Genomic DNA, 17740 nt, shown 5'->3' with positions numbered 1-17740 from the left:
AAATCAAAGATGAAGATGAAATATAAGCCATAAAAGTTAATTACAAGAATAAAATCTAAGAATAATAGCTAAAGATGCTCTAAAATTACTCTAAATAGTAAAGTAAGGCTGCTCATGAGCTCCCTAATACAAAAGATAACCTAAAAAAAATGTGAAAAGATCTAATTATACACAGCTGAAATTACTGGACAAAAATTCCCTTACAGAGTTTCCACTGTCAGCGAAATAGTGGGTGCCTCAGCGCATGGACTTTCGCGACTGCGCAAAAGCAGGCGCGAACCGTGTTTCTTCTCTTTTGTGCTTGGTCTAGATTTAATTTTGCGGAGAGCGTTAAAGTTGCCACCTCAGCATTAGCATCAACCGCGGCCGCTCTTTTTGGATGCAGAATGCGCTCCTCAATTAGGCTCAGTTTGTAGGGTCTCTAAACCTTGGTTGACGCTCTCAGCAAAATTTGCACTGCGGCCGCGTCAAGTATTCCACTGCCGCACTATTTCATCGCAGTCAGTGGTCTCTGTTGTACCCAAAAATACCTTCTCTGAATCTCAATTCCATGGACAACGTAATTGTGGCCACTTCAGCGGTGGACCTTCCGTGGCCACTCTTTTCCATCGCGGTCAGCGCTTTTATCTCAGCTTTGATCTTGTGCAAATTTTACTCGTTCATGAGTTTGTTATGGCTTTCTTGCCTCATTTTGATCAAACCCTGCAAACAAGCACAATAAGTCGGTTTTCGGGAATACTTTTACACATTTTTTATCCAAAACCTAAGTAAAAGAGAGCATAAGATAGGCTATAATTCGATACAGAGACATACCAATTGGAGTCTTATAAGCAGTCCTATAAGCCCACAAAGCATCATCCAGTTTCCTTGACCAATCAGTCCTATTTACATTGACAGTTTTTGACAATATGCTATTTATCTCACTGTTGGAGACCTTAACTTGTCCACTAGCCTGAGGATGATAAGGGGTTGATACCTTGTGATTGACATCATACTTTGCAAGAAAAGTGTCAAATGCCCTATTGCAAAAATGAGAACCCCCATCACTGATGATTTCCTGAGGAGTGCCAAACCGCGTAAAGATATTTTTCTTGAGAAACGCCACCACACTCCGGGCTTCATTGTTGGGAAAAGCCACAACCTCAACCCACTTGGAAACATAATCAACGGCCACCAGAATATAAGTGTTGCCACATGAACTTACAAAAGGCCCCATGAAGTCTATGCCCCACACGTCAAAAATATCTACCTCAAGAATAGTGGTGAGAGGCATTTCATCCTTCTTGAAAATTCCAGCAGCTCTCTGACACTCATCACATCTCTTGACAAGATCACCAACATCTTTATATAGAGTAGGCTAATAAAAACCACAACTAAGAACCTTTAAAGTAGTTCTAGCCCCACCATGATGACCACCGTAGGGCGAGGAATGACAAGCATCAAGAATACTCATTTGCTCCTATTTCGGAACACATCTCCGGATCACACCATTATTACAAATCTTGAAAAGATAAGGCTTGTCCCAGTAATAATCCAAGTTGTCCCGTTTAAGCTTCTTCCTTTGGTTAGAAGAGAGCTCACTCAGAATAATGCCGGTCACAAGAAAATTAGCCACATCGACGAACCAAGGCATACTATTCAAAGACACCGAGAGGAGTTGTTCATCGGGGAATGCATCATTAATTTTGAGACCCTCTTTGGGTCTCCTCTCCTGTTCCAAGCGGGACAAGTGGTCCGCCACTTGATTTTCACTTCCTTTCCAATCAACAATCTCTAGGTCAAATTCTTGAAGCAACAAAACCCATCTCATCAATATAGCTTTAGAGTCCTTTTTGGTCATCAAGTAAGGGAGTGACGCGTATCAGTATGAACAATCACTTTGGCACCCATGAGATAAGGCCTAAAATTTTCCATTGCAAACACAATTGCTAGCAACTCTTTCTCCGTCACTATATAATTAACCTAGGCATCATTCATAGTTTTGCTTGCATAGTACACCAGATGAAACATCTTGTTCACCTTTTGCCCCAAGACTGCTCCTACCGCAACGTCACTAGCATCACACATGAGCTCAAATGGCAAGCTCCAATTAGGTGCGGTGATGATGGGAGTGGTAGTCAATCTATACTTGAGAAGCTCAAAAGCTTTCATGCACCACCTTGGAGAAGTCTTTGATAAACCTTCGGTAGAATGCCGCATGCCCAAGAAAGCTCCTCTCTCCTTTGACGGAAGTAGAAGGAGGGAGTTTTGAAATCACTCCAATCTTCGCTTTGTTTACTTCGATACCGTTCTTTGAGATCTTATGGCCAAGGACAATACCCTCCTCGACCATAAAGTGGCACTTTTTTCAATTAAGCACTAGATTTGTCTCTTCGCATCGGGCCAACACTTTTTCAATATTACCCAAATATTCTTCAAAAGAGTCACTCACAACACTAAAATCATCCATGAACACTTCCAAGAGGTCCTCCACCATGTTCGTAAATACAGCCATCATACACCACTGAAAGGTAGCCGGTGCATTACACAAACCAAATGGCATCTGTATGAATGAAAATGTGCCATATAGATATGTGAAGGTGGCTTTCTCCTGGTCCTCCGGTGCAATCAAAATCTGGTTGTAGCCTGAGTACCAATCCAAAAAGCAATAGTAGAAACGCCCAACAAGTCTATCGAGCATTTGGTCAAGAAAGGGAAATGGAAAATAATCTTTGTGAGTCACTTTGTTCAGCTTCTGGTAGTACATGCATACCCTCCATCAGGTGACAGTCCTAGTGGGGATCAACTCATTTTGCTCATTTGTGACCACAATCATACCCCCTTTTTTCGGCGCACATTATACCGGTGAAGTCCATGAACTATCCGATATGGGGTACACAACCCCTGCATCTAGCCACTTAATAACTTCTTTCTTAACGACCTCTTGCATAGCCTCGTTCAACCTCCTTTGATTTTCCACGGAGGGTTTGGCATCATCCTCAAGTATAATCTTGTGCATGCAAAAGATGGGCTTATCCCCCGGATATCAACTAGAGTCCATCCAATTGCCTTCTTCTTTCTTTGGAGCACCTCAAGGGTGGCATCTACCTGTACATTAGTAATGCAGGAAGAAACAATAGCAGGTAAAATTAAACATGGGCCCAAGAATTCATACCTGAGGTGTGGAGGCAAAGGATTCAACTCCAATACGGGAGGTTCCTCGATTGAGGGATTTGTTGGTGGAGTTTTTCTGTTCTCAAGATCCAAGGAAAGTTTACGAGGCTCATAGGAGTATGAACCCATTTCATGTAAGGCATTGGCCTACTCTACCAAGCCTTCATCCTCAGTCACATCATGGTTCAACAATACAGCTTCCAAAGGATCGTCTACATTGATCATAGCACTCGTGTCATCAACTATCACCTCCGTCACCAGATCCACAAAAGAAAACATCTCATTACTATTCGGCTGCCTCATTGATTTGTACACGTGGAAGACAACTTTTTCGTCGCCCACCCAAAAGGTGCGCTCCCCTACTTTCACATCAACCAATGCCTTCCCTGTTGCTAGGAAAGGACTTTCCAATATTATAGGTACCTCTTAGGGGACTTCGCAGTCGAGAATCACAAAATTCACAGGCAAAATAAACTTGTCAACTCGGATAAGAACATCATCAATAATACCAAGCGGCCTCTTCATTGTTCTATCCGCCATTTGCAATCTCATTGAAGTAGCTCTCGGTTGACCAATACCTAATGTTTTGAATATAGAGTAAGGCATCAAATTTATACTTTCTCCCAAATCACACAAGGCCTTTGCAAAATCCACACTCCCAATGGTACATGGAATGGTAAATGTACCGGGATCTTCAAGCTTTGAAGCCATTGATTGCACAATGGCCCTCACTTGATGAGTCATTTTGATGGTCTCACAATCCATAGATCTCTTTTTAGTTACCAAGTCTTTCATAAACTTGGCATATCCCGGCATTTGCTCAAGATCTTCCACCAAGGGCATATTGATCGACAAAATTTTTATCATCTCAATAAATTTCTTGAACTGGTTTTCATTCTTTTGCTTTGCAAGTCTTTGAGGGTAAGATGGCAGAGGCCTTGGCAAGAGAACCTTGGCTTTAAGCATTACCGTTTTTGGTATGTCCATCACGTGTTCTCTAGACGGGTTCACATCATTTTGAGTCTCCTCCCATTGTCATGAATATCAATTCTTACCTCATCTTCCAACTTCTTTTCACTCACTTGCTCATCAACTATTGGATCATTGTCATTTTACACTTCAATATCATCACTCACAACTTCCTTTTGCTTGGATGTACTTGCTTCACCACCTCTACCGCTCGTTGTGGTCACCGCCATGGCATGGTAGGTATTGTTCCCACCCTTTGGGTTTACTACTGTGTCACTAGGTAGTGCCCCCTTAGGGCGAGTGTTCAAAACTTGCAAAATCTGGCCAAGTTAGACCTCTAGGTTGTGGATAGAAGTATTATGGGACGCCAATTGGGCATCGGAGTCAGCGTTTTTCTTCATCATTTGCTCAAACATTGACTAAATCCGTCCCATCTCATTGTTGGACGAGTCAGGACCTTGGGACAGAAATGGAGGCGGATTGTTTGGTTGTTGAAACATTGGAGGACTTTGAAAACTCGGACCCCGATTACCTTGATTACCATTATGCCAACCCATTGGTTATTGTTGCCACCTCAATTGCTATTGTTACCCCAATTATGGTTGATGTTCCCTTAATTGTTAGAGTTGTTGTTATTGTTCCAATTTCCTTGGCCTTGGTTTCCCCAATTCTGATTATTCCCTTGCGATCTCCATTATTGATTTAAAGCATTACCCCATTGTCCTTGATAGTTGTTGGAATACAAAACCTCTTCACTTTGCTCACCGTACCCATCATCCTGGTTATAACCACTACTACCTTGCTCATATTGATCTTGATTGCCTTGCATTTGTTGCCCATGCTGTCTCCTCTTGTTTACTAATAGATTAACCCCTTCCATTGCATTTACTTGCTTTGGTCCCTGAATCTGCTGAAGTTGTGCTTTGGCTAACTAGTTCATGGTTATTGTCAACTCAGCTATGGCTTGTCCGTGGTCTTGAAGTTCCTTGTGAAGATTTATGAAATGAGGTCCCCCTGAGGAATATTTGCCCGACTCTGCCAGGCTAAGGAAGTGTCATCCATCTCATCAAGAATCTCAGAGGCCTCAGCATAAGGCAACTTCATAAAATTACCCCCTGCTAGCTGGTTTACCACACATTGATTGGTCGTGTTTATACCCCGATAAAATATCTGTGGGATCATTGCTTCAGTCATATCATTGTTGGGGCATTCCTAGACCATAGTTCTATATCTATTCCAGATTTCATGAAGGGGTTGATTTGGTTCCTATTTAAACGATAAGATCTCATCAATTAATGTAGCCATATATTGCGATGAGAAAAACTTGGCTATAAACTTGTCGGCCAACTCATCCCACGTAGTGATGGAATGGTTAGGGAGTCTTTCAAGCCAGTCCAAAGTTTTCCCTCTAAGTGAAAAAGGGAACAATCTCAATCTCAATACATTCCCCGACACATTTGTCTGTTTGCTTCCCCAGCATGTATCCACAAAGCCCTTTAGATGTTTATATGGATTCTGATGGGGAGCGCTTGTGAAGTACCCTCTTTGCTCCAATAAGGTCAATATGACATTTGTAATATGGAAATTGCCCGTCCGGATCCGAGGTGGGACAATTGCACTTGTGTAACCTTCATTTGGAAGCACTTGAGGAGCTACTGGTGGAGGAGTTGGGGGAGGGTCTGGAATGTTTTCATTGGCCTGGTGGTCTCTTCTTTGAGCTTGAGGTACTAGAGGCACCTCATCTTCAGCATTATCATCTACCTCCTCCCAGGAGAACATTTTCGATAGGATCATTATTTGCCATTTTGTACCTGAATCGATTTACTCACACAAGTTAGTAAAATAGAAGGAAAGAAAAACATGACACATAACTATTTAGATAGATAGCCTAAGCCGTTTAACCACCGGCAACGGCCCTAAAAGGTTATCAGCTCCAACCCTGCACCACTATATAGTGGCGAGGAGTGGTCGGTGCAGCTTTTACCCGAAAGGTCAAGATCGATTTCCACAGGGAGTTAATATTGGTTGGGAGTTGGGTTTCCATGTAATCTAGCCGCGCGTATTACTTTTAGTTGCACTTCTAACCATGCTTGGATTTGTTTCTATTCTACTTTTAATGCTATTGATTGCTTAAAATAATCTAAGTACAATATTTTTGTAAGAGTTTCTCAATTGATAAAAAGGCACTAGGGAAGTGACTTACACCTAGGTGAGTATCTAATGGGATTTAAAAATTTAAGACAAGCTTGTTATATTTGGGGTCGTGATATAACCTTTACACATAATTACTCACTCTATACCTCTCGGTAGTTTCAGTGACTTTACCCTGATTAGCTTTCTCAAGCCTAATTGAGTGTACAACAATGCAAGTAAAATTGGCTTAAGTTGGGTATTACTATCTCTAGGTTTAACCCTTTAATTAGGGCTGTCTATCTCTTGAATGCACCCCAATTCCTTGTTAGCCTAATTTTCCTAGACTTAGTCCCTCTTTCTCAAGAAGAGTATAAGTCATAAAGGCACGAATCAATATTTTGCAACCACCAATTCTACAATTAAACCATGAAACAAGCTAAATATCACTAACCCATAAACAATTAAGCCCTAAAATTGAAAACCCATTAAATACCCACACTAGGGTTAGGTCACAACCCTAGCTAATGGGTTTAGATACCCATAATCAAGGTGGAAATCAAAGATGAAGATGAAATATAAGCCATAAAAGATGATTACAAGGATAAAATCTAAGAATAATAGCTAAAACTGCTCTAAAATTAGTCTAAATAGTAAAGTACGACTGTTCACAAGCTCCCTGATAAAAAATATAACCTAAAAAATGTGAAAAGATATATTTATACACATCTGAAATTATTGGACAAAAATACCCATACGGCGGTTTCGCTGTCAGCGAAATACTGGGCGCTTCAGCGCATGGACTTTCGCGGCCGCGCAAAAGCAGGCGCGGACCACATTTCTTCTTTTTGTGCTTAATATGGACTTGATTTTGCAGGGAGCGTAAAAGTTGTTGCCTCAGCGTTAGCATCAATCATGGCCGCTCTTTTTGGATGCGGAACGCGCTACTCAGTTAGGCTCACTTTGCAGGGTATCTGAACCTTGGTCGATGCTCTCAGCAGAATTTGCACCGCAGCCGCGTCAGGTATTTCGCTGCCGCGCTATTTCATCGTGGTCAGCGGTCTCTGTTGTACCGAAAAATACCTTCTTTGAATCTCAATTTCGCAGACAGCGTAATTGTGGCTGCTTCAGCAGTGGACCTTCCGCGGCCGCTCTTTTCCTTCGCGGTCAGCGCTTTTATCTTAGCTTTGATCGTTTGCAAATTTAACTCCTTCATGAGTTGATTATGGCTTTCTTGCCTCATTTTGACCAAACCCTATAAACAAGCACAATAAGTCAGTTTTCGGGAATACTTTTATATATTTTTGATTCAAAACCTAAGCAAAAGAGAGCATAAGATAGGCTAGAATCCATAGATATCAGTATCGCCATCCTCTGGGACGAAAATCTTCTACTTTTGGAAGAGGTAACTATCACTAACCAAGAGATTCACTGCATGGTGGAGGTATTATCTCTTACTAAAAAGTTTTTATTTTCATCAATCTGTGATAGTTCTACGTTAGCAAATAGACAAATTCTTTGGCAAAATCTTCAATGCATCTCAGACCACTACCAAGGACCCTAGTTGGTGGGAGGAAATTTTAATTAAGTTACACATGCTTTCAAAATATTTGGGGGACGACATTTAAATAATTCTGGAGTTGATCGCTTTGTAAATTATCTTAATTACTGCCACTTAGTAGACCTTGGGTTTTGAAGGAAGCCAATTATGAATGAATTAATTTATTTCATACGCTCTTGTTAGTCGTCTTCCTCATACCTGTTGCACCCTATTTTGCACTAGTCAAGACAGGATTCAACTTGTGGTTCTTTTTTTTTTGATAAAAGAGAGTACCCACCTAATATTTAAAGGTATATTAGGGTACCCTGTTTGATTACTAAGTCGTATTCTTTATTAGTTCGCTAATCGGTGAGAATATGGGTAAAGATTCTTGTTCTTCTAAGGGAAAGGTGTTAAGCACCCCTTAAAACTTACCTGAGGTAGCTCCATAGGACTTAGACTAATTTTAGGGACTCATTTATTTATACTATGCTTTAATTAGTATTAAAGAGTGTGAGCACGTAATTTTTGCCCTACCAAAATACTCCCACAAAATCATAAAATAGATTTTTTGTAGTTTACTTTAGTTTTATAGAATTTCTAGGAATATTTTCTTAATTGTTTTCATTTTAGTTACATTTTGCATGTATTAAAAATACCCCAAAAATATATATTCGAGTTTCATGAATTGCATTCTTAGTTTGGTAGTCGCATTTTAGTTTAATTGTTAATTAATCGCGTCAACAAAACAAAAATAAAAAATATACATTGTTCTATTTTAGTTTTAGTTTAGTATTTTCTCTCATCAATTAATTATTTTAGTTTTAGAAATAGCTAATTAAGTCAATTTTATTATTAGGTCTTGTTTAGGATTTAATGAAGGTTCAATTAAATTTATTAGTGATTGGTAATTAGTATTAATATTAATTGGTATTAAATTTGAGTCAAATAAATAAAGAGGGGAGACTTTGTTTGGAACTCGAATAGGGCCAAAAACCAACCTCTAAGGCCCAAATCTGATCCCCAAACCGACCAAGCCCATCCCTTGTCCGGTCAAGTGCCCCCAGTCACCAAACGACATCTACAATCGTCTAAATCCCAACCATTGATCTTCAATGATCCAACGGCTGGGAACTAACCCCCCATTTCCCTTATTATTGTCTGAAACCCCCTCAAACCTAAGACCAAACTATCATTCTCTTATCTCCCTTACACCCTCTCCCAAACCCTAGCCACCCCAATTCTCCAGCCCTTCACCACCAGCCGCTGCCCTATCGGAAATCACCTCACGGCAGCGGCGACATCCCAAACCATCCCTATCGGAAGTCTGGTCTTGCATGTTCAAGGTTTTCTAGGATTTTATTATTTTGTTTGGTTTAAAGCTTACCCCAAATAGATTGTTCTTGACAAGAATAATCATTTGGGGTCAGTTTTGAGCCATCTCGAAGTCCAATCAGAGGTTCACCTCGGAATCTTCCTTATTTTCTCAATGGGTATATCTCTTGTCCTCCTTGCCTTATTTTAGTGTTCTTGTTCATTTTAAGAAAATTAAAAGAAGAAACAGTGTTTATTTTGTTTGTTTGATTTGTTCAATTGCTATTTGGATTAGATTTTTCTTTTTCTTTTGATTAATTAACCATCTAGTTTTTAGGTCATAACATTAGTTTAATTGTCTCTGAATCTCTTTGGTCATTTGATTGCTATGTTTGGGTTGCTTATTGGGATTGTGATGTTTCTGGTTTGGGCAGAAGAAGCCCATTCATTTGGGCCCGAGTAGTGGGGTCAGATGGCCCATATTTGGTTTAGTTTGGGAGGTAAATATAAGGGTGTCAGGGGTTATTTTGGGCATCTTTGGTCTAAGGAATATTTTCTGTTAGGGGAGAAGCTTCTAGAGGATAATAAGAGGCTTGTATGCCAAGAAATAAAGACAGATCAGTTGTTTTTCAGGGACTAGGAGGTGAAATAACTAAGTTTAAAGGGGTAGAAAGGGTAATTAGGAAATGAGGATAGGGCTGCCCTAAAAGTGCTTATATAAGGATCCGCTCCTCACTCATCGAGAGATATTCAGAACCCTAAAAAGCACTAAAAAGATTTAGCTACTATTCCATTGGTGGCTGGTTCTATTTTCCTTTGATTTTGAGCGAAAAACTTAGAAAAGTTTCCCTGAAATTTCTGGTTTGAGTGTGGATTAAGTTGAAGCTGTTACTGCTGTGGACTGACTATTATCTCCTATTCATTCCTTGATGAAGTTCTTATTTCATTGTTCTTTGCTGTATCCAGGTATTTTCATGAGCCTTGAAGTGATAAAATGGAATTGTAGCATGTTGGCTTGGAATATGACTCCGAATTTTTTCTTTGCTAGATATTTCTGTTGTTCTTCCATTTTTGGATTTGTAATTTCTTTTCAGTTTTTATTAAGTATTACTGACATTGATGTTCTACTCTATAGTGTAGTCATAATGTTTAGATGTTTAAAGGTTTGAGTTAGTTTAGTTGATCCGTGTGTGGTTTGACAGTTTACAATGCCTAATAGTTTTAATTTATTGGGACTTTGCTAAAAATTGTTGAATGTATATTGTATATATATGTGTTTGCATGGCTGATTATCCTCTGTTAAATCATTTCGAAGTTCAATGTTATTAGCTTGATTGTATGTTTAGGTCTAGGATAATGCATGAATGTGTTCAGGAATTGATTTTTTATTGTTGATATGCATAGCATGTTAATAAATTGATTCATAGTAGTTGATTAGTACTCTGAATTTCCAGTAATCCGGTATTGTATTTTGGTGTACAAATGAAGTTGTCACGCCCCCTTTTTCCTTCGCGGAATCGGGTTTTTGACATTTTGGTTGGGGCAACTCTTTCCTTTTGGGAAAGGGGGTTTGCATTTTGAAGAGTCGCCACCTAACGATTTAAGGTGGGTTAGGCACCTATAAGGTTCATCTATAACTACGTTTGGTAACCAGAGATAGGGTAAGGGTTTGAAATTATCCTAAAGGGAAGGTGTTAGGCACCCCTCAGGATCCACTAGTATAGTTCCCTGCCAAATAGTTTTTGTGAATATGTACAATTGGCAAATAAAGAAGTAGAGCTCAAATAATAGGGGATTTAAATACACAGGTGTTTGAAAAACAATTAGTGAAAAATGAAATTTTGAAAAGAATTACAATCTAAGCATGCTTATGAATGTAAAGAAGGGTGTCCTAGGTTTGTTTATAATATGGATCACATCAATGCAATACCCGGTATGACACTCCTCAAAGAGGGGCTACACATGGTATTAACGCATCGGTCATCATATCCATATCTACCCTTTCCCGCCCTATGAAGGTAACTACAGCGAGGGTTGGTTTCGACCCCTATTGCATGCTGTTACCCGTCCCTTCCTATTAGTCCCGAAAGAATTTAGGACTCCTATCCTATAAAAGGAGGTTCTAGGCAGACCCTAAAGTTTAAAGGAAAAATACTAAGGCGACATATAATTAACAAGTAGGACTTCAATTAAAGGGAACATGGAAGACAAACGAAAGGCTCAAATATACCTCCACATACAGAGCACATAAACAGCATGACTCATACACAAGTAGAGTCTGAATTCAGATCCTATGCATGGTATCTATTGATAACAGCAGAACCAGATTTATTAAATGACTCAGAAAAAAAGTCCGAATCAAGCTTGCCTACAGATTTTAACAGGCTGATAGTTAAACAAAGACAGTTCTGGTTTTATTAAAGCTGATTGCCTAAGGCTTGCCTAGGCATAAAATAACATGCAGCAGTTACCAGAGTTATTAAAAACAGTTTGGAAATTATTTTACCATAAGAACATGCTGTTCTAGTTGATACGAATGCAGAGATTATTACCAGTTTCCTTCAGAAAACATCACTATGTGAGATTATTTTTTATTACCTTTTCATGAATCAGTAATTAACTAGGCGTCTTAAACAAATGCAAACAGGATCCTAGAACATGATATCTAATATGTACATGCAAATGGCAGGATTGTTAAAAATAGAATCCCTAAGGCATGATTTCTAAATGCACACAAGAGTTGCAGAATTTTGAAGTTTGAATTCTGAGAGTACAAGAGTAACAACTTTATGCTAATGTTGTTATCGTCCTAGGAGAAGGATTTCTAAGTGATAGACATAAAACATGGATTAGTGACGGATGAGATGCTGAAGCAAGAAACGTGGGACCTAAGAGCATGATTTCTAATGTATGTATGAACCCTAAGCATGGTTTCTATTGTGCAATTAGGAATTTAAACCTAACAACATATTTTCTACCCTTAACAACTATAGCATGCATATTTACCCCATCCCTTTTCACTAGCCAACCCCAATACTTATTTATAACAGATTATTACAGACCAACATTGAAATGAATTACATAAGTAGCAATGAAAATAAGAAGTTACACTATAGAAAGCCTGATTAGGACTTCCTTTCTGAGTTATGTAATCAATCACCTCAACTGCCAAGATTGTTTCATAGCTTTTCCTCATATCTAGGTGTGTCAGAGTTCCCTACGGACCTCAAGGGATCCCAGGCAGTGCTCACACCCAGATTTAATAGCCAAGATAGAGTAAGTGCAGTGTGGAAAGGCCAAATTTCATGTGTCCAAGTTTAGAGGTAGCTCAAGAGTCCCAAGGCAAGGCTCACACAAAAGGGGAAGAACTTAGTGGTCTAAGAGTATAGTGAAAGTGCAGGACACATGTTTGAAAGGAGTTTGTTTTTTTAAAAAAACTGAACTGACATGTCCATTTTGAAAGCAATTAGTAACAGAGATGGTTGAAACAAGTTGTATTAGTAAGACAGAGTTCAAACACTTCAGGGTAAGACCACACACAACAAGTGAATTAATTCAGTAATCACACATGGGGTAAAAGGGTATTTGGGGATACATATATATTGACTATAGACACCTGACCTCAGCAGGTGTATTAGGACTGGTAGGGACATGCTCAGAGATAGTTGGACACTGTCATAATCACAAACCAGTCATGAACACATAGAAGAGGGACAGAGTATTTGGGATTCACAACATGGTAAGTGCACAGTAGGTAAAAGAATACAATCGCCCAGGAATGCTTGAATCACATGAATTTAAAGGGAGGGGAATCATATCAGCATGCTTAGATATAGACATACAACAAAACCACAAGTAAAAGCAGGCCAGAAATAAAAGAAACTGAAGAAAGAATAGAAATATATTGTTGTTAAGGCTTTAAATTAAACTAGGACATACCAGTGAAGATAGAGGTAAACAAAATGAAAGAACCAAGGTTTACAGATGATTGGCCTTGGCTTGCAGCCGACCAATAGTAGCAGAATAACACAGAATTGTTTTTAAGTAAGAGCGGGTTTTTTTGAAAGCCAAGTCTTGTGTCTTGTTAATGAAAGACTTAAGGTATTTATAGTTTTGAAAATAGGTAGAAAATAAGGTAACAAGTAAAGGTTTAGCACAATTATGGAAGTAATCACAATTAGAATCCAATTAATACAAGTACTCCCCTTTAATCAAGGAATTACTACTTAAACGGATACCAACAGAGATAACCAAAGAAAGAAAATCAGTTGAGAAGGACTAATTTTTACCATATAAGGGGTAGTAAAAGTATAGAGCACATGATTAAGTCTAAGTATAGAATACACTAATTTGAGGAAAGGATTCAGCAAGAATGAAGCACCACAGCAAGTAAGTAAATGGAATCAATCAACTTAAACAATAGAGTAAAATTTTTGGGGTTTATAAAAAAACCTTGCAATCAAACTGTAATTTAAGGAAATCAGGATCAATCAAGAGGGAGTCATGATTCTGTACTTCGACATATAAATAGAGAAGAATGAACATGCGTATCAGACATGCAAGGTTAGACAAATCGACAAAAGAAGCAAGAGATGAAAAAACAAGATGGACATAATCATACAGAGGTGACACGAGTAGGCCAAGGACTCAGTAGCAAAAAGAACCCATTCGAAGCACGGTAATCAACAGAAACTTAACAAAGTCAAGTAGTCATGAATAACACACAGAACCAGAGTGAAGAAACCAATCTAACACATAGAGACATGTAAAGAAGATCAGGCCAACATACAGAAACAAGTAAAGAAAATCTTTAAGACTCGCACTAACAAATGAAGAAAATCTTTAAGAAATTTGGGCTTTTAACAGAGTTGAGTTAAAAAGCAGTAAGAACTTAAAATTGGTCAACTTAAACAAAGAAAAAGGTTTAATCATAAAGAAATCAATCGAAACAGGTGTACATACAAATCAGGTAAGAAAAGACAGTTCCAAAACCCCAGATAAACCAAATAATTAGGGTTTTCAACATGATGAATAAGATAGAAGAAAAACATAAGTAAACCGTTTAAACATAGTAAAATCATATGATAATACTGAAAATCAGAGGAAAAGTTATTTAAAAAGGGGTTAAGAAACCCTAATCTTGAAGACGAAGAGTCACTTTGAAAAAAAGCCGGGAAAAACCTTTGAGAAAAACAGCAAAGCTCACAGATCTAAGATAGATCTAAAACAAAATCGGAAAATCTTTAGAGTTCGAGTTTCGGAGAACCCAGAGAAGGTGAGAAAACCTTAAAACGTTATCGGTTTTAGCCGGAAAAGTCATAGATCTTACTCGAATGGCCATGGATGGCCGAAAAATGGCATGAGAAACCATGGGAGGCGAGTGAACCGCCTCTGGTTCACTTGAAGGCCTCAAAACGATGACACACGTTCAAGAGGGAGCCATAAGGTTGGTAGGTGGTGAGACCACCATGGATTCTGGTAGGGAGATGGACGGAGAAGAGAGGAAATGGCCCAGCAGGTGGAGTGTTTCAGAGAGAGATGAGAGAGTTGAGAGATGAAACGACGGAGGGTGAATGAGTGAATGAGAGGGTTGGGGGGGGGTCGTTTAAGTTTAATTTAGAAAGGTGGGTCGTGGACCGTTGATCAAAATGATCAACGGTCAGGATTGGATGGGGGTATTGGGTCAGGTATGGTTTGGGTTTGGGCTTGGGTCCGGTGGGTTTTTAATTGGGTTGGGGGTCCGTTGGATTTAGGCTAGAATTGAAAGCCAATTTGGCTATAAGTTAAATAGCCACTTTTCCCTATTTAATTTATAAAACATAGTAAATAATTTTTGAAAATAATTTAAGATGCTAAAATGACTTATAATACATAATTAGCAATTTAAAAATATGGAATCCAATTTTATACATATAAAACATAATTAAATCTTAAAAGGGCTAATACTGCAATTATGTGTAATTTAGCTTAAATACTAAATGTAATTATAAAAAAATATATAAAAATTAACTTAGCCCTATTTTGGCATAAATATAGAAATCCAATAGATGAATTATCAAAACAATAATTTTGAAAATAATTATTGCGGATTTTATTGATAAAAGGGAGAAAATAAATCAATTTAAAACATTAAAATTATAGAAAAAATAATAAAACCCTTGGATATGCTATATAGAAAAAAATTGGGTATCAACAGAAGTCAGGCCTAATTAAGGTCCTGGCATTAAAGGCCCCTTTGGTTGAGGTAATTGGGCTTGGTGTTTGGCCCATGTGAGGCGGCCTGCTTAGAACCAGGCCCCAGGCCAACGCTCTTAAGGTTTTCTCACCTTTAGGCTTAATTTCAAGCCCAATCATTCTTAGTAATCTTCTGTCCTTTAATTTGCCTGTTAACGTAATAAAATGGCTCTATCTTGAAGCCCCTCCATTTAAAAGAACTGGGCCTAATATCAGCCCAGTTGAAGCATGCTAATGGCAAGCCAAGCCTGCATTTGCCTATATCCTTTCGCCGGTATTCTTTGGCTCATCTTTGAGCCCAGTTGACATTAATCCTTGTTTGTTAATAACATACTGGGCCTACTGTTGTCCCAGATTCCTTCAAGTAATTAATGTCTTGGTTTATCTTATAAAGCATGTTCATAATTAGTATCTCTTTGTATTACATTTTAATTTGGTTTAAAACGTAAACTTTCGTAGTTTGTTTTAGACGCGTTTTCAATAAAAATCATTATGACTATGGGTACGGTTCCCGTGACGTAGTTGTGATACATAATTTTCAAATTCGGGGGTACATTTTTGTGACCCGGCTATAACTTCTAATAATGCTAATAAATTAAACATGTTGTAGGTCGTGGGTACGGTCCCCGTGACACGATCCGCAATGTATACCAAACAAACAAGTGTACAACAATCGTAACTTGTTCCAGAATAATTTCATAAATAACTAAAAGCGGTCAAAGGTTAAAAATGCACAATAGGTATAAATATGTAATTAACCAGATGATTAGGCCAATAATAATAGTTGAGCGACCGTGCTAAAACCACGAAACCTGAGAATGCCTAACACCTTCTTTCTGGTAAACAAAATTCCTTACCTTGATTTTTCTATTTCGTAGACTGTAAACAGAGTCAAACTTCCTCGATTCGGCATTTTAAACCGGTGACTTGGGACACCATAAATTATCCCAAGTGGCGACTCTGAACTTAAATACATAATCCCGTTTTGATTATTGTCACTTTAATTGGAAAAACTCTCATATACCCCCTTTCGGGTAGAAAAAGGAGGTGTGACAGCTCTGACGACTCTGCTGGGGATCGAACCCAGAATCTCTAGTTCAGGGTTCAAGAATTCGAGCTTAGAATAATTGTTATATTTGGCTTTTATTTATTATCTGATTTTTATTACATGCTTGGGCCTAATGTGCTAAATGCCGCTTTTTGCCGCTTTGATATTATTTGAACTATATATAAACTACTACGAAACCCTTATCTTCTAATCTTCTCGGAAGTGCACACTGGCGTGACTTCTTTTTTGTTAGTGTCATACCCTAATTTAGAACGAGGATCGGATCAGTTACAAAGTCGGATGGCCTTTGGTTCCCCGTACGCTGCCCCCCGGCTCGAGTTGTCCGCTCGGGTAAGCCAGGTCTAGAACAATACACCTAGGTTTTAAACCTAGAATAACATAGCCTCATGCCGGATCCCTAGTAGGAACGTTTGTTTGCATCACGTGCATTTGACTTAGGGTGCTCAACATATGGGTTGGGTCCGTCTAGGACAGGTGTACCCAAAATGAAAAGACCATCATGATGCATCTTATGTGCTACATGTTCCATTCTTCAAAGCTAAAAAGGTCATTTGACGGACTAATGATGGTTGAGGGTAAATGAGAAAGAAAATAGGGTGAAGTGTAAAAATGAAGCAAGTAGGGCCAGTTATGTTTTTCTTTCACATTTTTTTTAAGAAACAAAACAAAAAAAAAACATGAAAAATCCAAAAAGATTTTGCACTTTCCCATCATTTTTCAAAAAAAAAATCAAACAAAAAAGGAAAAAGAAAATCCAAAAAGGGTTTACATGTTTCATCATTTTTCAAAAAAAGGACAAAAATATATTTTCTCTAAATTAGTTATTTTTTTTAATTCTCGCCCGTATCCAATCTTCCCGAACTACGCATGCCTGATTCTCGTCTTTCGAGGCGGGATACGTAGGCAGCCCACATAGGGTCTGGTCTTCTTAGTGAGTCTTAGGTTCTTAACTTTGAGAGTCGTAGCCAAATCTTGCATGTCTAGCCACTTTTGGCCACATCGGTCATTTTGCAAAATAGAGCTATTTTTGTAAAGTGGTTTGTTTAATTGTCTGGAGAGTCTTGAATCCACAATTAGGTGTCTCTTTACTTTAAGGCCCATCCTTGTCGAAGTTGCATGTCTCGCCGCCTTTCCACATCGGCTATTGTTGCAAAATGGGGTCATTTTGGCAAAAGTGGTTCAGTGACCCATGTCTTAGAGTTCTAAGTCCACAACAAGATGTTCTCTTTGTTTAAGGTCCATTCTGTTGAATTTGCAATGCTTAGCCATTTTCTGGCCACATAGGCCATTTCTACAAAATCATTCATTTCTGCAAAGTAATTTTCCATGTC

General features: G+C 38.6%; 1 protein-coding gene across 1 annotated transcript; it reads right to left on the bottom strand.

Annotated features, from left to right (window-relative positions):
- Positions 1-1962: 1962 nt before the first annotated feature.
- Positions 1963-4140, bottom strand: LOC138874795 (uncharacterized). Its single transcript, XM_070153580.1, has 6 exons — positions 3663-4140; positions 3310-3545; positions 3155-3229; positions 2943-3087; positions 2432-2625; positions 1963-2220 (listed from the first exon to the last, which is right to left on the bottom strand). Exons 1-6 carry the CDS (start codon positions 4138-4140, stop codon positions 1963-1965), a joined length of 1386 nt encoding a protein of 461 aa, XP_070009681.1.
- Between the last annotated feature and the right edge of the window lie 13600 nt (positions 4141-17740).

This window comes from Nicotiana sylvestris, chromosome 8, assembly GCF_000393655.2.
Source record: "Nicotiana sylvestris chromosome 8, ASM39365v2, whole genome shotgun sequence".
NCBI lineage: Eukaryota > Viridiplantae > Streptophyta > Magnoliopsida > Solanales > Solanaceae > Nicotiana > Nicotiana sylvestris.
Note: the sequence above shows the minus strand (reverse complement) of the source record. Positions and strands in the feature narration are given on the sequence as shown.

What these genes read in the sequence shown, in the direction of transcription:
- LOC138874795 (XM_070153580.1), bottom strand. Translation starts at nt 4,140, where the DNA reads ATGGACATACCAAAAACGGTAATGCTTAAAGCCAAGGTTCTCTTGCCA. An exon ending in AACAATGAAGAGGCCGCTTG is followed by an intron (nt 3,546 to 3,662) that starts GTATTATTGATG and finishes GTCCTTTCCTAG; the next exon opens with CAACAGGGAAGGCATTGGTT. An exon ending in TCCGTGGAAAATCAAAGGAG is followed by an intron (nt 2,626 to 2,942) that starts GTTGAACGAGGC and finishes ATTGGTACTCAG; the next exon opens with GCTACAACCAGATTTTGATT.